General features: G+C 38.8%; 1 protein-coding gene across 2 annotated transcripts; it reads left to right on the plus strand.

Annotated features, from left to right (window-relative positions):
- The first annotated feature begins 3,009 nt into the window (after nt 1-3,009).
- LOC117412049 (telomeric repeat-binding factor 2-interacting protein 1-like) lies at nt 3,010-20,019 on the plus strand. 2 transcript variants are annotated; one of them, XM_034020014.3, is made up of 4 exons: nt 3,010-3,230; nt 11,604-12,278; nt 13,167-13,402; nt 18,624-20,019. In XM_034020014.3, the coding sequence occupies exons 2-4, from the start codon at nt 11,612-11,614 to the stop codon at nt 19,137-19,139; spliced, it is 1,419 nt and encodes a 472-aa protein (XP_033875905.1). In that variant the 5' UTR covers nt 3,010-3,230; nt 11,604-11,611; the 3' UTR covers nt 19,140-20,019. The 2 variants fall into 2 exon arrangements, with proteins under 2 accessions (XP_033875905.1, XP_033875906.1); XM_034020015.3 differs by having other exon boundaries at nt 3,011-3,230; nt 13,167-13,273.
- Nucleotides 20,020-21,764: the final 1,745 nt, after the last annotated feature.

Genomic DNA, 21,764 nt, shown 5'->3' on the forward strand with positions numbered 1-21,764 from the left:
AATGACCCATACCTACACCTTTTTATATGATGAAAGTGAAATGTAGCAAAAGAATGCTGAGTAACTATACTTTGCTGAAATGAGTATGCGTTCTTTAATTAAGTAGCCAAAGCAGAGTGAGCTTGGGAGACCGTTTCCAGCTTGCAATGTTTTTCCCCACAGATGGTTCTTTGAAATATGTTGGATAGCCTAAAAATGAATTTATACAGTACCAAGTGACTGATTTGATGGATCTTGGATAGGATCTGGCGGCTGATGAATACTGGCACAAAAGTGTGCACCTAGCGGAGAGCCAAGTTTGCCATTAATATGCTAGCTTTGACACAGTACTGCAGAATTGGAATGAGTTTCTCAGGTGAACCTTGTAAAAACAGATGTATGAAATCAACTGTACAGATATTCTGGATTGAATTCTGACTAGCAAGACTGCTGTTAAAAACAGTGCCAGCTGCAGACCAACAAAGTAAATAATACAGACTGCAAATGTGTCCATGTGTAACCATAAGAAGTAAATAAGACACAAAGAAATGTAAGTACATAAAAATAGCCTAATTTATAATGTCTTATTTCATATTTTTTTTTAAATGAGTGAAAGTATCAGTAAAAACAAACTTGCATGGTAGGCAATCTTGTTCACACTAAATCCCCAACTAAGTTACCTAAAGTTGGATCTTATCAGGGTCTCTGAAACCAGTATTTTTGTCAAATTAAATTTGAATTATAGGGTTTTATCTCAAACACTTGGTTTCAGGCTACAGTTCTGCATTTGTAAAGCACAAACATGGGGAGTCAGTGCCCAGGATCATGTGACAATGCACCACCACACTACAGCTAAGCAGTTTGCTTATGGATCCATAAATGCAAGGGGGCACAGTACCTAAAATAATAATTTACTCATATATGTTCTATTCTTGACGTCACGTTGCAACAGGATAATGACCAACCACATGCTGCTAGTGAAATGCAAGATTTCTTACAGCAGAGAAATGTTAACATAATGGCTTTAAACCCCATTGAGTATAGAAGACTTCAGTGTCACATGAAGCAATCTCAAAACCGAGCAGGACTGGCAGCCACATGACAAGAGGAGTGAAGATTTCTGTCAAAGGTGCATTCGCTGTATGAGGCACAGATGTGCTGCAGCATGTGAAGCACAAGTTAGATATTCTGTACTTGTGACATTAATCATTTTTTATTTGTAGAATCAGTTATACTGGAAAATGTACTGGTAGTTCATATGTAATATTTATGATTTATAATACTTCTGTTTCATTTATTATTTATTATTATTATTATTTATTTCTTAGCAGACGCCCTTATCCAGGGCGACTTACAATTGTTACAAGATATCACATTATACATTAGACAGATATCACATTATTTTACATACAATTACCCATTTATACAGTTGGGTTTTTACTGGAGCAATCTAGGTAAAGTACCTTGCTCAAGGGTACAACAGCAGTGTCCCCCACTGGGGATTGAACCCACAACCCTCCGGTCAAGAGTCCAGAGCCCTAACCACTACTCCACACTGCTGCCCTGCTGCTTTATGTTTTGTGTGTGTGATGACAGAATATAATGATGTGGTTTGTTACTTTTAACAAAATAATAAAAACAATACTGTACTAAACTTGGTTTCTTGTCCATATTTTATTTGATATATGGTTCTACAGACAGACTATGGTCCATATAAAATCTGAAACATGATGCTTTGTAACACAACCTTGTATCCTAATAGGTCATTAATTCCTTGTGTGTTTGCTTCATTTATTTTACACATTAAAGGCTGGAATAAATTTAAGGTGATGTCCTCTAGAATCTTACCTTGGCAGTCGTATTTGCAAAAGCAGTTCTCAAACCTCTTTTCCATACTATCAGGTTGTACATCTACAGTAGCATCTGCACTTGATCCATTGTGAGATCTGGGGCTTGGAAACCACTTACTGTGCATATCAGTCTATTAGTGTCCAACAGAATGCTTTATATAAACTCCATGGAAAAATGTGTTCTAAAAAATAGGTTAAATGGAATGCAAGCTACTGTCCAATGCATTTAAGAAAATATATCATGTAAAAAAATCACATTCACCATTTTCTGTGCCATGGAAAACACAAACAGCCATTATGAGTCTGACATTGGCCCTTGTGTGAATCCATTTCATAATTATAGTGGCCATTTTCTACAAACATCCTATCTAGAGACTCTATTTAGCAGTCAGTGCAATACAAGTTCACATATTGCAGTAGATTACAGGCTAAGCAGTTCTCTAAATACAAATGTAAGTGTGACATCGAGACATAGGAAAGGCCTGTGTAGGGCTGATATTAAATGACCAATCCTCCTTCATTGCTTATGTTTTTCTTCATACATTTTTAGATTTGACGAGGGTAACTATCTGTTCAGAAACATTGCATTAGTATAATTCCAGCAATTTGAATTGTCATAGTAATACCGAAGATTCCCTATTCAATCCTATTCAAACACAATGTAATGATCATTTAAATAATGCAGATTGTCAACGGCGGTATTTACCTGGTAAGTCTTGATTTCTTTTTTCAAAACATTGTTATGAATTAGTCATTTAGCAGACGTTTTTATCCCAAGCGACTTACAGAGACTAGGGGTGAAAAACAAGTATATTAAACTAATTTTCTCAGTATTTACAAAGAAATATGTGTAGATGTAGTATTTCTGAATAATTTACATGTTAAACCAGATCATATAGAAACAGTCTGTTAAATGTAATTTTTGTTTTTTGTTTTTGTTTTTTTTTTACTGTGTGGTGTACCCAGAGTATTTATTTGTTTTAAATAAATAAATAAATAAGGTTTGTCATCAATCCCAATGTTTTTCAGCAGGGTCTCACTGGTATGAACGCTTAGGGGTTGACATGTCTGTATTCTACTTATGTTTCTGTCGTTTTTTTTTTTGTTTGTTTTTTTTTGGCGCCACATTCCCTTGCCGTCAATCAGCTTCGCCGGATGTGAAAGTGCTCTATATTTCAAACTGGTGGGCCACTCGGCCACGCCTATTGTACCGGATGTTGACTTCAAATCTCCCGCACTGGCCTGCGCGTTGATGCAGTTCTGAAGTACGGCTGCTTCTGTGAAATTAACAAAACAAGTTAAAAGAAACTCCAGATAATTCGCTTTTTTACAATCAACAATATTGCTATCTAGGACAGGACACACCAACTACAAGAAAACTGCCCTTATAGGAGTTATAAGGTGAGTATTGATGTGCAGTATCAAGTAAACTGCCATTCCTCCGGAGGGACATCCGTTCTGTGGGCAGTGGTTTGAATGTAAACATTAAGGTTTGATTGCAGAGTACCAAAGTTAGTCCACTTGGTGTGTCTAACTAGCGGATTAAGCAGGTTTAGTCCACTTGCTTGGACTAAAATTAGTACACTTGTTTATCCCGATTACAGCGTGCCAGACGATAATTACCACAGGTGGATCATCCGCTGAATCTGACTAAACAAGACCCTGATTGCAAGCAGACGTGAGGTTATCCTGTTTAGGTGGACTAACTAGTACGCTTGCTCGTCCTACGTTTGTACAGCACATTTTAAAACGAAGACAGCTCCGTTATTCTCTGAAATGACGTCTGAACATTATTAAAATGGAAAGTGAAGGCTATAAGTTATGACGCATTTTGTTCAGTAAGGTTCGCACGCCGGTGCCGAGTCGCATGAATGAAGCGAGTCATGCTCAGTGCGCTGTACTGTGTAGACCCGCATAACCCAGTGTCTCAAGTGAAAGGCATCGCTCAAATGTACAGAATACAGAACTATGTACAATATTTTAAATTATTATATACAATTGACAATTGCACTATGCACGTTATATCATTACCTCGTATCGTTGATACACAATATTAAGCAATTATACATTTTCTAGGTAGACTGAGAATGTAGCCTGTAATTTAAATATGCGGCACCTTTTTTTCTCACTTATTATGGTTGAGGAACAAAATATTCTGAAGACTGGTTTTGTTTTATTAATAAAAATGTTGTAAAAAGTGTATTAATGTGCCACACAATAAGATACTCCTATATTTAAATAATAATACTAATAATAATAATAATAATAATAATAATACGTGCACGTTTGATGTATTCGGTTTAACCGACTGAAACATGTATAATTTGTATTATATCAACAACACATTTAGAATTAACGTTCAGTGTCAATGCAGCAATAATGCAAGTATGATCCGCTAGTGTGGAATGTGCACAAGATTCGATTAGGAAGATATATTTTAAATGTTTGCCCGAGTCACGCTTAATTTAATGTAGCCTAATAAACAACGCTTTTATCATTAATAGGCCTATATGTATTACTGTATTTTTCATATTTCTTACTTTTAACTATTAACTATTAACTATTAACTATTTTAAATGTTTGCCCGAGTCACGCTTAATTTCATGTAGCCTAATAAACAACGCTTTTATCATTAATAGGCCTATATGTATTACTGTATTTTTCATATTTCTTACTTTTAACTATTAACTATTAACTATTTTAAATGTTTGCCCGAGTCACGCTTAATTTAATGTAGCCTAATAAACAACGCTTTTATCATTAATAGGCCTATATGTATTACTGTATTTTTCATATTTCTTACTTTTTTGCCTGTGCTTTAAATATCCTCAATATTTTAAATCAAATGTTCGTAATTACGATGTACAAGATGTCTGAGTTTGTCTTTACACCTTAAATTGTGAATTTCCACCTGCACTTATAGGGACTTATTATGAGTTAGTCCTCATTGTCTGTCTAACTTGTTCAGACTAGCTAAACCACTTGCTGTTTGGTACGCTGCAATCAGGACTAACTCAGTACAGATCTGCAGGATTGTGTTTTTAGTCCACTTGATGGAGATTAAAGCCTAGGACACACATGAGCGGCGCGGCACCGCTTGCGAGAGCAAAGCAGGGCCACTTTGCTTGGTGGATACGTATCAACGTTGTGAAGCGTCGATTTAAAAAAAAATAAAATAAAGACACCCCACCACCTCCCAGCACTGTACAACAACCAAAAAAATATATATATTATTCATGAATTTATACTGTTTGAACCCAGAGTGAACGACCATGTCCATCTCCAGAAATTATCAGGATCTAACGTTATAAATTCCCATATCAGAACACCAGTCAGAAATATTTGCCTTTTATTCACCTAAGGATATGTATGTAAAATATATTTATTTTGGGATACAATGTGAAAACCTTTTTCTACAAAGAAACAGCTATTGTATATTCAGCACCACACTTAACAAGACTGGACTGTGGTACTGTAGCTGTAGTTATACGTTGTATAGGAGCTGCTATTATTAAGGAAAAAAGGATCACATTCTTCCCAAGTGTATACACAATAATCAGTCGGCTGGAAACTGGTTATTGACATATATATCTGACAACTGATACAGGATGTCAAGTAACTGGATTAATGTGGGATGTAAGCAGTTAGTATTTGTTTTGGATCATTCAGACCCATAACCAACGTCCTTGAAATTCTTATTTTTATAATCAGGTAGCTCGGGATGCTGAGAAACTTCAGTTATCAGTAGCTCCTCCATGTTGATGGATATTCAAGTTCATCAACACATGACGTATCCCACACCATGGACCTGATTGGCTAGACAAGCGATATGTTGCCGTTCTAAAATTCTGCCGCTGCAACACTTTTCCGCAACGTCATTTTTTTCGTCAATGTGTGTTCACTCTAATTGAAATAAAAGGTGTGCAGTATGTGTGGCATTTTGCCACTCCCCGCTGGCGGTGCCGCGCCGCTCATGTGTGTCCTAGGCTTAAGTCACTGGTATACCGCAATCGACCCTAAGCGTTTATCATATTAGGGCAGAGACGTGGGAGCGAATTTAAAACTGGGGGTACCGAAAGTGAAAGTGGGGAGGCACCTTCGGGCAGTATTTAAATATATACAAAACTGTCATTTTTGGTGCATTTCACCATTAAAATATGCACAGACCAAATTCGTTTTGTAAGGAATAAGACACATACTGTAATCTTCATCACTAAAATGCTTTCATTCTCTTTGACACTTTTAGTAGGTCTATTCCCAAACTAAACAGCTGTATAAATACCATTGTAGTCTAGTATTTGCAATTATTATGTAGCCTATTCAAAAACGACTATATAAAAACATCCCAAAAGCTTACATTTTGATTTCAAATACTGTTTTTAAAAGTGTTTTGAATGCATGTTGATAACACTCTAGAGTGCAACGAGTGTTCGTTCAAAACACTCTGCTGCGCTTTGAATTCACATTCAAAACACTCCCTTTCAAGACCAAAACCCTGCAGCTACGTACGCCGAACACACTCCCCTCGAACACCATCATATCAATAAACCGTTTAATACTAATACTATATACCATGTTTTCCAATAACTGCTTAAATAGACACATGTATACGCTGTACACACACAGTTCGGTTCAAAGGGCAGCGACAACCGCACTAGTTAATCCTTTTCAGAGCAAGTATCGAGTGCAGTTGTTAATTCAGTTTGGTTAATTAATGCGCACTAACTGTGTGTGAGTTACAACCGCACTAACACAATCGCAGTTGGGTGTTCAGTGGATTTCTGTGCAACTAATGATGTCATTGTTTGGCAGACATTTCCGTGTGATAAACATGGCTAAAAATTATATATATAGATGCCTGATGAGCCAAGCTGATTTTGTAATATTGACTATGGTAAATAGTGCATACGTATAATATACTGCAGCGTGCACGGGGGAAGGCACAGCAGCAGTAGGGCCGGTAGGTGACGTAATTGCACACATGAGCCCAATGTACGCTCCTTGCAGAGCCGGCTCTTTTGCACAGCGGTATCGGCGCTATGCTTTAGTGCGAGAGGTCCCGGGTTCGCGCCCGCCCTCAAGCCTGTGTGTGGGTTGCCTTGCCCTGTGTGATGCGCCTGCCTGCGTTAACTGAATTTGTTATTTTTTATATTTAATTAAAGTACAGTTGTACAATATTTTGTTGTAAGAAAAAAATGTATTTTTGGTTTTGCAACTTAAATAAAACAATATGAGACAATTCGTATACCGAAACGCCACAGTGCGTCCAGCGATACCGAACGTCTCATCTTTGTTTTGGCACTCCAGGAAATGTCTCGGTAAATGACAAAGACGCATATACGACTCCTTTAGACATGCGTACATTTTGAATCATTTGGAAACCACTGAAGTCGTTCCCGCCAGCCTTCTGGTTGGAAGATCGCCAAATGTTTCGATCTACCCTCATGGTACTGCAGATCGTCACCACTGTATTTAGCAGTGCAGAAAAATCAAAACGGTGTCTCCGCTGGTTTTGCAGAAAAGAGCAGAGCTGTGCTTGACAAGCTCTCGATCGATTACGGACAGTACTTTCTACTAAAAGCATAAACAAAAACACAGCCTCCATGTTGTCACACAAAACCTCACTTTCGGCCTGAGCTCAGTGGTTTGTTTAAACAGGGAGTGCACTCACTTCAGTGATGAAAGGCGTGTGTGTACAACACACAACCACAGCGAGTGCCGTTTGGAAATACGGTTGTCAAGCCAACTGCAGCGTGTGTACGTAGCCTGAATGTGTGTCTAAACGAGACTAAATATGAATGTTATTCTGGATTTGACTAAAAGTGTTAGAGCTATTTACTATTTAGCTAATTAAACAGAGTGCAATTCTGCCTCTGGTTTATTGTTGATATTATGTGCAACATCACAATCCAATCTCATGCAGATACACTCAGGGAACAGTGGAGGAAAAGCTAATTTTCTGAGACAGTGCCAGCGTTTTTTCACTACAGATGGCCAACTAATATACAAACACAAAGTACACACAAAAAAACGACAAAGATGAGCCCCAAAATAGACACCTTCTATCGGTATGTACAGGAGTTACACTTTAGTATGTTAGTAAGTGGCATTTGTTCTAATATTAATTAAACATATTTATTAAACATGTTCATTAAAGTTTTTATAGCGAAAACGTGTAATCCCTCCAGAATGAGTGTTGTTTCTGGAGCAAAAGAACTCAAACCAGTATGCTTGAAAGAAGGCCATTCGTTAGCCATAGATTCCAATTCACTGTATTCGTGTGTGTGTGCGTTTCTGGATCTAGTACTGTGTGGTTTTTTTTTTCTTTAATGTGTATATAGTTAATTTTGGTAATCTCTTTTTTTGTTGCTTTGTATTTGATATACAGTACGTTTGTACAGTTTCTATTAGTAAATTGCTTCAGTTAGCTTTAGCTGAAAACATTTGGGGGGGAAATACAAATGTAATTCCATAACTGTAAAAAGCAACGCAAATGCTTTGAATGTAATGTACTGTAGAAGGTTGTGAGCGTGCGAGTGTTTTGAAAGTACGTAGTGTGGTGTTTTGAACGTAGAAGTAGTGTTATGAATGTGACCCGAGTGTTTTGAAAGTGACTAGCAGAGTGTTTTGAACGGATGTTGAAAACACTCCCCATAGTGTTTTTTTACAGGAGTGTTTTGAGCGTACTACACCGGAATAAGACAGCTGTGTCATGTCAGGAAATAAAACATCAACCCATCCTTAACTGTACATAAAATAGTTAACTATAGGAAGTATTCAAATCATCAAGCAGAAACATAAATTGTGCTGGTCTCTACTGTAACACAGACCAGACTTGAAAACATGCTACAGACACCTGCTACTCGAAGGTTCTGCCTTCTATACCACAATCTCTTCAATTCGTTCTGTAGACGCATCAGGAAACAAAGTTACAATTTTAAAGGCACTACTGTTTAGAGGCATTTGGTAGTAACTGTTACTTATGAATATAGGGTTGGTAGATTCTAACATTTATTTTGTTTCTCTCTGCCTGTCTTTAAAGCTGTAATTAGCATCGTTTAACCATGGGCTGGATTAAATGGAGCTCAAATATTTTGTAGCTGTACAGCCTTTAACGAAAAGTGGTGGCTGTCCTCTCACTGTAGTCACTACACTACACACCGCTGATTTCGTAAAATACAGATCCTGCGTCTGGATACACACAGCTTATTAAACTTAACAAATAGCAAAAATGTAGAATCAGCAAAGAAACGACTTGAAGTACTAATTAACGTATGTGTTTGAATTAAAAGGGGCGCTGTTTAAATTGCAATCTGATGACACAGAGCAATAACCCTGTTAGAGTGATGAGCTAGTTAGTCAACGTGTTGCTTTTTCTGTGAGCAATTCTTTAGAGTGAAAGAAAGGTTGAAGTCAATATCGTTGTAAATTGATTTGTTTAGATTTTGTTTTTATTTGAATTGTTTTATCTTATATACAGTAGTTTCACCCACTCCCCTGACTCCCTTCCTTTTAAATGTCTTGCTTTTTTTTATTTTACAATTTGGAACTCCCCCTTTACTTTGCTATCAGGTAGGACGCATTCAGTGTGTGCTGATTGTTACAGTATTAATCAACAATGCAAAACTCTCATTTTGAAACTTCTCCCATTCCCTTGCGATCAATTACAATACTTTAAGTCAAATTGTAACAGTCAACAATGGTCAATGAAAAAACGATTTGCTACTGGAGGCTAAAAATGAAAAGAGCAGTTTGTCATGCTGTGGCAAGAAACCCAGTTATACACCCATTAAAACAGACGTAAGCTTACCTTGTTAATCTGCTTTCCTTAACAATTTCCTTAATTAATCTGCTTTCCTTAACGATTTCCATAATGACAGAAGACCGCAGCACTAGAAATACACAGTTAGAGTACGAGTTCTTTGGGTTAATTAAAATAAGTGGCATACGGAACGTGGTTTGGTCCTTACTCTAGTATAAAGAAACATAGGAAGGTTATGGTTTGTTTATTGAGAAAAATATTGACACAATAACAGTTAAATATCCTTTATTCTTGACTGTTTTAAATGTGTGTGGCAATGTGCCCCGCCCCTGTGTGCATATTATGTGTTGTATGTTGCGTGCGTGTGTTAATGTTGGTGTATAGATTGGTACACAGGATATAAACGGGTCTGTGTTTCACGTGTATTTAAAAAGTGTAGATTTGTATTTAGGCACGAGGAGAGCACAAATCACTTCACGTGCTGGTTAAATGTAATATGTGAGCACGGGGTTGCACAGAATTAATTCACGTGCTGGGATTCAAGTGAATAATTAATTAGTAATTGAATCCCAGCACAACAGTATATATAGATGCACATTTCTGTCACTCGGGGTTGGGTGTTCGTGAGTGGAGAACGGGTGAGAGAGAGAGGATAAATAAAAGTTAGTTTAAATATCAATTGCTATTACGATACTTGTTTATTTAAAACTCGCCGTGTTTGTTTGTGTGTCTGTCCGTGCACCGTTTGTTTACTGTATAGTCCGTTTTGTTTGTCTCTTTATTTTGGCGTGAAGTGCCGTGTCCTGTGTTCTGTTTGTTAAACCTTTTTATTTATTTGTTATTAAACGCTGAGTGCAACCATCGCACTCAGTTTCTCTCATCATCACCGTCTGTCTGTGTGTTTCTCTCTCTGGTCTGAGTTCCTCCCTGCAGCCAGCCTGTCACAATGTGGTTCTGGAAGTTAGAGATTTATTTTTAATGTTTCGCCATCGGACATTGTTAAGCACAGTTATCACAGCGAAACCAGCTGCGGTCAGGACATATATTTGTAAGTAAACGCTGTCTCTCGCATGACAGTGTTTGGTACTGATACTATCAATGATAGGTTGAAACAATGAACGCTCGCATAGCAATGCTTAGTGCTAATTGGTTGAAACACTAAATGCCAGCACCCACACGGCAGTACTAATTAATTGAAACAGTTGATTCATGACTTCATTGCAGACAGTGCAAATGCTCATTCATAAACTAAAGTTAATGAAAAAACGTGCCGGTCCGGCCATCCCTCCACCGCACCTCTCCCTCAGCATGTGAGGGTGCAGCAGCGTCCCTGCGTTACGGGACATCCTAAAACGCTTAATGTGAAAAACGCTTAACGTGGCTTAAGTTAATGGTCTGTGTAACTGTACACCCTGATTGTGAACCTTTCATTACATAAATGGCAAGCAAGTTATACCATTGATTGGTTTCAAACGCCCTACAACCCCTAATGTGCTCCCTCTTGGGTGACAGAGTGCAGTATTTGAGTTTGTCCCTATTATTTTTGTTTCTGAAATTAACACTTGTAGATAATCTTTTGCTGCAGTAGATTTTGTAGTGACTAGTCAAGTCTAGTACACAATTCTGATCATCAGAAAGCCCCAGTGCAGCTGTATGGCAAACTGGTTAGGCCTGCCCAACAGTTGGCTCTTGAGCCCTCTATGGCTCCTTGAGATCCTCAATAGGGCTGTTTAGAAGGATCACATGTAACTTTTTTAGTTCTAAAAGACTGCAGTGGCAATCTGTAATCTTGAATGTATGCATGTATAGTGAAATTGCAGCAAAATTGAAAATGGTTGTTTCAAACAGTATTCAATGAGCAGAACATGAGAGCTAGTCGTATGGCTATAAGAACTCCCGAGTATGGCTCTTTTTGCCAAAAAGGTTTGGGTTAAAAGATGAATAAGCTTCTAGACTGCAAGTAAAACCACCTTGATGACGATGCCTGATTTCAGTGTCTCTCTTTCTGACAGGTAGGAGGATGCAGTGCACAGAGTGTGATTCGTCCAGCGTGAAGCAGCACTGCCCCACCCCTCACACCATGACCCTCTTTGTTGACGATACAGGTTGCCCCATGCGTTTCTTCATCAGACCCGGCAATGCCAAGCGCCGCTTCTTACCTGTAATCAAGCTGGGGGGCGGGGTGATGTGCCGCATACAGGAGCCGGGTGCAATATCCCTGGCTGACCCAAAGGAGCAGAGTGGGGTTGCTGCTCCGGGATACATCTCTGTGCAGTACATCCTCGACTGTGTGGAGAAAAACGAGAGGCTGGACCTGGAGGGGTACAGGCTGGGGTCAACCCAGCAGGAGCGAGGCGATTCTACAAGCAGTGGCGTGTGCTGGACGGGGCGTGTTGGGTACAGCAGAGAGGAGGATGATGCAATCCTGCGATACCTCAAGGAGCACAGCAGCAAGGAGAGCCTGGTCAGGGGCAACAAGATCTGGCAAGAGATGGAGCGCGCTGCCGTGACCTGCCACACCTGGCAGTCTATGAAGGACCGCTATAGGAAGCACCTGGCCGGCCGGATGGAGGCGTTCCAGATTGAGGACCTCGCAGCCACTCCGAGCAACACGGCAACACATTCCACCAAGAAGAAAAGCAAACTCGAGGAAACCGAGGCCATGGACACTTCATCAGACCAGCAAGGTGAGAGAGCTCTCAAACACACAAGTGCTGTAGTGCTCCGTGCTGTTTAGAAAATAATATACAGTTAGTTTATATTACTAACTGACTAACAGTAAAACATAGCATTGCCTGACTGTGAATTAAGCAAATGAATGAAATATCCAATTCTGAAATATCAGAGGAGTGCTGTATATACATATTTTAAAAGATTGCTACGCTACCTTAAAAGCCAATGTTGACAGTTGTAACCGCAATAGGCAGTGGTGCCCATAAAATAAACATTGACCTCTATTAATTTCTGTGTCTTTTCTCCTGTGTAGTATGCATTCAATCATGTTGATATTGACCTCTCAATTTCTGTGTCTCTTCCCCTGTGTAGTATGCATTCAATCATGTTGATATTGACCTCTCTTAATTTCTGTGTCTTTTCCCCTGTGTAATATGCATGCAGTCATGTTGATATTGACCTCTATTCATTTCTGTGGCTCTTCCCCTGTGTAGTATGCATTCAATCATGTTGATTTTGATTAAAAGTTGTAACACTAAGGTGGTAATATTGGGGTTATTGGCCCACATAACAGAAGAACTCCAGTTCACAATCAAATTAAGCATCATTGCATTAAATACATTATATTTAGCAACTGAAACTTGTGTGTTAATATTGTCATTGAAAGATAGTATTCAATTAATTTGTAACAGTACATTCAGACAGCTAAACGGCTGATTGAGTATTTGAAACACCGAGTGTCAACACAAAAACACCATTGCACATTGCAGGAAAAAAAAGGCAACTTCTTATGTATTCTGAAGGAGGAGGCTCTTTGAAATTGTGCATTTACTATTTGCTGAGCTATAAAATAACTTTGTTTTTTGTAACTGTTGTTTACAATATGTTCAATGTTTCCCAAGTGATTGGATCCACCTGTACTTCAGTTGAAAACCAGGCTGTGGAGCAAGAGGAAATGAAGGAGCTGACAAACAGAGCAGAGAAAGAGGAAGAAGTCCTGGAGAAAGAGGTGAGCGACACAGAAGTGGAGATTCTTCAAGGGCAAGAGGTAACTGTGGAGTCCGCCCAGCTCGCACAGAGCAGCAGTGCAAAGCGCCGGAAATTGGGGATTCTGGAATTGGCAATCTGTGAATTTGAGGTAAGCCTTACACAGGAGCAGGGGTGTGGAATTTTGGAAAACTTCTTGTGCAAGGGACAAAATGCTAGACAAATCTGCTTTTCCCATCACACAAAACGCACACACAAACGTAGACTGTAACTGTAGGATTTTGCTTTGGTGAACACAATCAATGAATTAGTGATTAATAGAGCCCTGTGAATTTTTATTTATTTTTTTAATTTGTTTTATTTTTCACAAATGTATTTTGTTTTATTACAGATACACATTAGCACTAGAACCACCGAGATTTCAGACTACATACAACCGCCATACCAGCAAAACATGCGGCTCCATTTCAAAACGGCTTCGATATGAAAATGCAAAGAACCTCTGTGCACTTAAACTAGTTACTGCACAGGGCTTTTCAACAAAACACAAGCGTGTTTGTGCAATAAAAGGCAAACAATCATTTGAAAAGTTTTACAGGCGCAAAGCTTATGAAATGGCACCGGCAAATGCCAGTTTAAATAAATTCATTCCCCAGGCAGTGCCCTTACTACACAACAGTGCTGAATTTCACAACGCTGCAACTTACAGGAAATACATTTAAAAAAGAAGCCCATTAAACAGAAAACGGAGGAGAAAAATTGCTCTCGGAGGCCTAAATAATTTCCTGTTTCGCTGTACAAAGACTGTCTAACCATCTCCTTTAGACGAGCCGTAGACTGAATAAAATACACTATTTCAGCGGGAGCTGTTGAGAGGCGGAGCTACAGGATAACTGGTTTGAACTCTCCAATAACAATAATGCCAAACAGAATTTTATACATATATATTTTATATTTTTTGCATTATGCATCGCTGTGGTTTAACTGATCTTTCAGTATAAACAAAATGTACTCTTAGCCGTCAAAACAGTATACGTAATGTGAGGAAGTAAGTATTCATTTGAGCTATTTTGTGTTTTGATGTTTTGATACTGTTTTGATGTCTAAAAAGTAGATACAGTTTATAATACCAGAAGTTTACATTTGAACCACGGTGATGAATACAGTGAACAGCGTATTGCATCTTTGAAGTAAGTGTGAAGTAATTATACAGAAATGCTGAGTTTTATACCGGGGTGTTGTGAGCCCCACCCCATACCACAAAAGTAAAAAATGACGATGATTTGCAAACACAAGGAATATGATAGAGAAAAGAGGCAGCGAACATTTCAAGTACCCTGGCTTTCACAATGTGACTGGCTGCAGTAAGTCTACGCCTTCAGAAAATCAGATATAATGCAAGGTTTGTGTCCATTATGACAAAAGCCAGAGCGGCACATTTGCGGTCGCCTGCCTTTTAAGAGAGTCGGTTTTTAAAGAGCATGGAAAATCAAGTAACTATTACTGTGTGAAACTGATGAAGACAAAGACTGCCAAACAAGGCACATCAAAAGCAAAACAATTACTACACCCCATAGACACCTCTGTGATTTAAAAGCTAAAAGTGCTTTTTAGCACTGCTCACGCCCTTGCAAAGCATGCACCACCGTATTCTGATCTTGAAAAGGTTCTAGTCCTGAGGACTAGTACCATAATTCTGTTAGTTTATAACATGTTCTTTCTAGAGCTGTCAGTCAAACTTTACTGGACTCCTACTCCTACGTCACAGTCTTCAATAGCGTTTACGATAAAGTATAATAACATGGATTATAATAATAGTAATAATAATAATAATAGTTGCACTTTTTAAAAATACTTCGTTAATAAACAAAAAAGATCAAAGAAGGAATTTGTAAAGAAACAATTGAGATTGCAGTAAGTTGTGTATATATAAATGTATAACAATAAAATAATTTTGTTGAAAATATCAGTTATACTATCAACTATACTACTACTGTCCAGCTATTTTCTGACCGCTGGAGATGCACCGGGCTTCAAATCAGACTAATTGTACAACTGTACAATTACTACTAATACTAATGATAATGATAACAATAAAACTGTTGTGTTTGTGTGTATATATAGGGATGTTCAATAACTCTGATCTATAGATTTTACAACCTAGAAGTTCAACCTTTATTTTACAACAGAGTTGCCGGAGGTCAGGGTGGTAACCTTTTATCAAGACCTGTTTTGTAATGGGACAGCCCATCTCTAGTATGTCCAATAGGAATACATGGGCGGGGTCATGTATTTATTTCCAGTCTTTTGGATCGTTTCGAAGTCTCATCTGGTGTGGATTTACGTTCGGCGACTTCGCTCGCGTCGCTCTGTCCAGTGTGGATACAGCTTAAAATGTTGTTGACCCAGGCGATATGAATTCCACACCCCTGAGGATAGAATTAAAGGCAGAGCTTTGCTAAAGAAAAGATAATACTGTCAATGCAGGTCTTGAATCCTAGAAGTTTATTCATTTAACCAGGAGATTTACCCATTGAGACGAGGCCTTGTTTACAAGGGGGTCCTGGAAAACAATGAAAGGACAATCGCAAAGTACAAACAACACAATACAAACCATGTGTGGTTCAAACTTAATCAGAATATAATACAGAAGATGTATCTATTTGTTAATGTGGATTGAAGGAGAAGCATTGGCAGGAGGGTCTAAGCAATTCACAAACACGATCTTTAAAACCAGAGAAAGAAAGATTGTCAAATTCCAGCTTCAAACTATGATGGAAACAATTCCACGTCTTCTGGTGTTGATATGCAGAAGAGAATGTCAACACCAAATAACTTGTTTTTTTTGTTTTTGGAACACATTGATTGAGTTTGGCTGGTCATTCATTCAAATGCATAACAATTGGGTCACGCATGAGTGCTGTGAGTAATAAACATTTCAGGGGCAATGCACACCAGACACGAGCTGAACCATAGGCGGCACATATAAGAGGCTTGGGGAGGCTAATCTTTCCCAAAATAAATTGCCCAAACCCTCACAAGACATTGTTCTGACCAACACACAACATTTGTGAGAGAAGATCTGAGTCCCCCATACCATAAATGTGTTGGCTGTATGTTGTGCAGGTTCTTCCCAATAAAGTACTTGGAGACTTTTTCCAAAAACAACGGTGCATTTTATTTACAGTGCACGGAGAAACCAAAATAAACAAACAGGAAAAACAAAATAAAAGCTCTAACTCCCTCAAGGAGGGGCTCACTAAACACTTGGGTTCCCTAACTAAATGTTTGGGACGGCTAAGCCATTTTCCCAACAAAACTGCATGAGAGGTTACACACAGTAACAATAAAGGTTGTCCTGTTTGGGTCTCAAACAAACCCCAGCTCACCCTGCACGGGCTGTTGATGGTTTCTCCCTCTACTTAATCTAAACACACAGTTGATACAGCTCTCCAGATTCAAACACTCAAATGGTTTCCACGGTTCACACACGCTGCTGCTCTCATACTCCTACTTGCCTTCAACCAGACATAGACAAAAGGTCTTCCTTTGTAGGGCTCTTGAATAGAGAATTACTCACCACTTTTACCAAATTGTTTACACCTGATTTGTATCAACAGACATAGGTACTCCCACGACCTCTAGTGGACACTCTTAGAAATACTGCTATTTCCTGACTAACTTAAATTTGCAGAAAACCTGGACACAGCGCTCTGCTCGTTCTCAGGCTTGCATACATGCTCTTTATTACTTTCTCTTTTTATTTTATCACTATATATATATATATATATAAAAATGACAGACAGTCAGTCAGACAGCGCCCCCTCGCTATAAGGCTCTCGATTACAACGTGCCTCGGATATAATGCTCTTACAGCATTTTCCCCAATTCCCTATGATAGTGATTCATGCAATATTTCTGCAGTAAATACAGTACTAGTGTTGTTCAAACTGTAAACAACATCTCAGTCTAACTTCTGTTTCTGTCTCTCTTTTTTGATACAGTATCTGAACTGAAGAAAAGCTGCGCTGGCACTTTATAACACAGACATCTTATTCAGCATTCGTTTTATAACTAAATAAATATTAGACCTATTACGTGGTTTTCTTTCCTAATGTATTTACTTTTTTGCTGCGAGAGGAGGTGCAGCTTTCTCCGGGAGATGAGAAGCTTCAGCCCCGCTCCGGCAGCCGAACTTGGGGCGAGCCTCTCCCCCCCCCCCCCCCCCCCCCCCCCCTTGCCCGACCCGCTCTCCTTCTCGCACTTGGTTTGCTTGTCTGTTGCTTCGAACTGAACTCCTGACTGCCGTTTAGCCAGGCTATTTATAGTTTAAAAACTGCTAATTAAAATGATCCACTAGTGGGAATGTTACCTTTTTTATTTTATTTTATTAATATAGCGTTGATTACATGGTGCTTTATGCATGGTTAATTCATGGAAAGTTACATTTTTGCTTCACTATATGTGCATTATAGAGAGGGAGTTATTTCATTGACTTTTCCATCCACTAGTCATCAGGACTGTTGAACAGAAAATTCACCGGCCCTGCACACATTCTACTGGCCCAGTATATACTGTTTATTGATAGTTCACCAAACATGTGAAGTTTGTGTTGCAATGCCCATTAAATAAGGGAGCAAGAGACAGTGCAAAAACAGGCAGCTATTGGAACATGTAAAAAGTACATTCATTGTGACCACGAAGAGGTCATTGAAGAGTTAGAAAAGAAAACAAAACTAAACCATGTTTCCGTGTGGGACTCATTTCTAAGCATGTCCCCCCTTGACTGTTAGCTTGAAAATCGCTACAGGTCACTTCTGAGACAGACACTCTCTTCTTGCTGGAAATACCACATACTAAACCTGTACCTGTCCCATCATAAATTATTATCTTTAAATAGTAGATTACAAATATATTAATTAACTGAACAGTTGTATACATTGCATTGCAGAATACTATTGCAGTAATTAAACAGCAAGCATTCAATATGTGTAAGCACTATAATAAACAATATGATTGCAAAAGCTTAAGCTTTGAATTCAAATATACTTTTAAAAACAGTAGCGGAATGTCACAGCTGTATCATCAAAACATGAATCCATCTTTAACTGTATAACAACATTACCTATAGGAACTAAAGTATTCAAATGAAAAAGCACGTAAATAAACCATTTCAAATTGTGCTTGTCGGTACTGTAATTAAATCAAATTGTGCATGTCAAGTTACGGCACTGAAAGGGTTAAACATCCATTAAGCTTACGTGTTCCAATGAATCCACCTCAGCTGCCTAATCTACATCTTGAACGTATCTTTCTTGCATAGTTATTGTTATATCACTTGTCTGACTTACTTTTATCTGTTATTTTTTCAGTCCGGTGATGAGACCCCAGATCTAGAAGATCTAGTGACTGGTGAGGCAAGAGACCAGGAGGAAGCAGGAGCCCAGAATGTTGTACCTGGCCAGGAGAGCGTGCCCGTGGCTGGGAGAGCTGAGTTAGGGCAGCCCCAAAGCCCAGTGTCTTTGCTTTCTAAGTTTATGATGCACAAGGACTCATTCATTGTAGATTCCCAGACGCAGGAGGGTGAGGAGGGGGCGTCCGACCCCTCTGAGGCGGAGGTGGAAGATGCCATCGCTGCTGTGCAGTTCCTGATGGACGAGTTTGGAGTGGACCTGGCGTGCGTGATGCAGAGCTTGCTGAAGAACAGCGGTGATTTCCAGGCTGTGCTGCACTACCTGCGCACCGGCCGCAGAGCGGACGGGAGACCCCTCTGGACACGGCACGACGATCTGGATCTGCAGTCAGGAGACCCCACCACAAAACAGGCTCTAATACTCAAGTATGGAGAGGAAAACGTGGCCAAGAGGGTGGCATTTTTCAATACCTGACCTGCAGAGGGATTAAAGGCTGTTTTTGCTCTTGTTGTTTTTGTATGTTAATAAAAATAAAAAATAAAAGACTGTGAAATGGTTCACATTTTTCAGGGCAGTTTGGAAACTGGATTGTTTTGGTTCAGATTCAAAGTTTTTCTTTTTGATGACCACACAGTACACCCTCTCTATAACGAACCTGTTGGGGTCCAAGCCTTTTGTTCGTTATATCGAGGGGTTTGTTACAACGAAAGGACAATGAAAATGAACGTTAAACTGTTGGAGTAAAAAAAAAAAAGAATGGAAGCTGAACTTTATTCAAAATCAATCTGACATGAAAAGTTCATCAGATCCTCGTGTTTTTTTTTCTCTCTTTTTAATCAATTTTGCTTTGCCACAGCCTATATTCACGACAGAGATATGCCTCGTTACTGCTGTTTTTTAAATGATCAATATAGTTTCCAGCTTTGTTGCAAAATGAAATGATTTTTGTTTACACAGCGCGCGCCTTTATGAAGACAAAAGTGTTGACTTCACTGCAGCCATGCGTACAGACCGGGATGTTGACAGTGCGTGTTTATATGATCTTTTTTTAATGTTTTATTTGGGGTCCAGGGGCCAGGTTCGTTATAGCCGAATGCTCGTTATAATGAAAGGCGTTATAGCGACTGTGTGCTGTATTTCTGCCTCCAATTCATAAAAATGAATGGACCAGGATATCAAAGGGATTGTGCTTGTCGGCCGAAATTCTGGTTCGAATGTGCACTAGCTTTAACGGGATCACTGGGGAAGATAAGTGTTTTAGTAAAAATAAAATAAAATAGTTCTCTGACAAGATGGACATTCTGCATTTTTCTTAATTGTTCATTGTGTTCAATAAAATAAATTGAGCATTTTATATTGTTAGTGTTCATTCATAGAGGTGTGGTACTTTCACTGTGATTGTTCGCTTAGTATACAGAAACTTGTCAAGTCAATCAGAGTGGGAGTCTCGCTCTCTTCACAAGATGGAGCTGTGATCAGGTTACTCATGATAAGAACAGATTTTTAAAACTGGTCATCGCTCTTTTAGTTCAGTCGTCCGTCACATTGAAAAGAATGAATTCAATGCACACATATGTGCAGTTAAATCTCCTCTACAGATCTTTCTAATCGAGAGCTGTGTTGGATGGGATTTATGTAAAGGTTTATTTTCACAATCCAACTCCACCAGTTATTGTGCAGTGCTGCAGTTCCATTGACCTCACTGCCATGTGCACAGAACTGAATGTATTGTGAAGTGCTGCAGTTCCATTGACCTCACTGCCATGTGCACAGAACTGAATGTATTGTGCAGTACTGCAGTTCCATTGACCTCACTGCCATGTGCACAGAACTGAATGTATTGTGCAGTACTGCAGTTCCATTGACCTCACTGCCATGTGCACAGAATTGAATGCATTGTGAAGTACTGCAGTTCCATTGACCTCACTGCCATGTGCACAGAATTGAATGTATTGTTTTCCGTTGTTGTTTCTTTCCATAGCAGAATCAAGGACACAGTACAAGATGCATCTGTAAGGTGTGTCATCTGGTTTCAAAAACCTCGATTAGCACTTGGACTGCCTAATGTTTCTTTAGGTAACGTGGCCCAAGTATACAGCTTGTCATTTTATTTTATTTTATTTATTTATTTATTTATTTATTTATTTATTTATTTATTTATTTTACACTAGATAAGCTTCAAAACCCCCCCATTTTATTTATTTATTTATTTGTTTTTTTTATAAATTGAACAATTTTAAAATGATGCAAAACAACTTTTAGTAAATGTAACAGTCATTGTTGACAACCTTCTAAAGTCTATTTTATATATTATGTTGTATTTCTGATGGTAAAGGTTCCTGGGTTGTTCCTCATCAAACCATTTTAAGATTTGATGATGAAAGTTTTAAATACACTTACAGCATTTCTTTTCTCATGGCAAAACCTCGTACAAACCACCAAGAGATCTCAACTTTTTACATCATTTATGATACAAAGGTTTAAAGCAAGAGCCATTAAGTGTTTTAAAATCTTTATCAAGTTCCATTACAGGGGTTGGCCAGTGAAAAAGATAATGTTTCCTGCTACACCAATGATAAATCTCATCACAATTTCCCCATTCATTTCTACACAACTGTTTTCCCTTTAAAACAAAATCCATCAAGTCCTGAATCTTGAATGTATTGTGCTGTAATAAGAACAATCCCAGAGTGCATCGTGGTCTCGTGGTGGATCAGACGTATGAATGCTGTAAATGCAGAAGCACTGGGGTTTGCAGCATGTGTTCCGTGTTGAGCACCACTCTGACTCCTTGCTGTCTAAATATCTTGATACCCTAGAAAACAAACACATGCAAAACATTTGAATGAACTCTGAAACGTTATCCATTTACTACCAATTCTGAACACCTGCGTGGGATATTTGCTCTTCATTTTCTGCATGTCATAGGTAAGAAATGCAGGAATGAGAAAAGGCCAGTCGCTCACTTTGGTGCCAGTGTGATCCGTTAGCACTCAGGAGAGGAGAAACAAAAACCCTTAACCAGGTTAGTAAGGGAAATGAAACCTCTGGGAATCCGTGGCTAGACAGACCACCCTTCCTCCAGCGGCTAGCTAAAGG

Source organism: Acipenser ruthenus, chromosome 16 (genome assembly GCF_902713425.1).
Source record: "Acipenser ruthenus chromosome 16, fAciRut3.2 maternal haplotype, whole genome shotgun sequence".
Lineage (NCBI taxonomy): Eukaryota > Metazoa > Chordata > Actinopteri > Acipenseriformes > Acipenseridae > Acipenser > Acipenser ruthenus.

Coding starts and splice junctions, on each gene's coding strand:
- LOC117412049 (XM_034020014.3), top strand. CDS start 11,612: ATGCAGTGCACAGAGTGTGATTCGTCCAGCGTGAAGCAGCACTGCCCC. Junction 12,279..13,166: donor CACTTCATCAGACCAGCAAG/GTGAGAGAGCTC, acceptor ATGTTTCCCAAG/TGATTGGATCCACCTGTACT. Junction 13,403..18,623: donor TGGCAATCTGTGAATTTGAG/GTAAGCCTTACA, acceptor TTATTTTTTCAG/TCCGGTGATGAGACCCCAGA.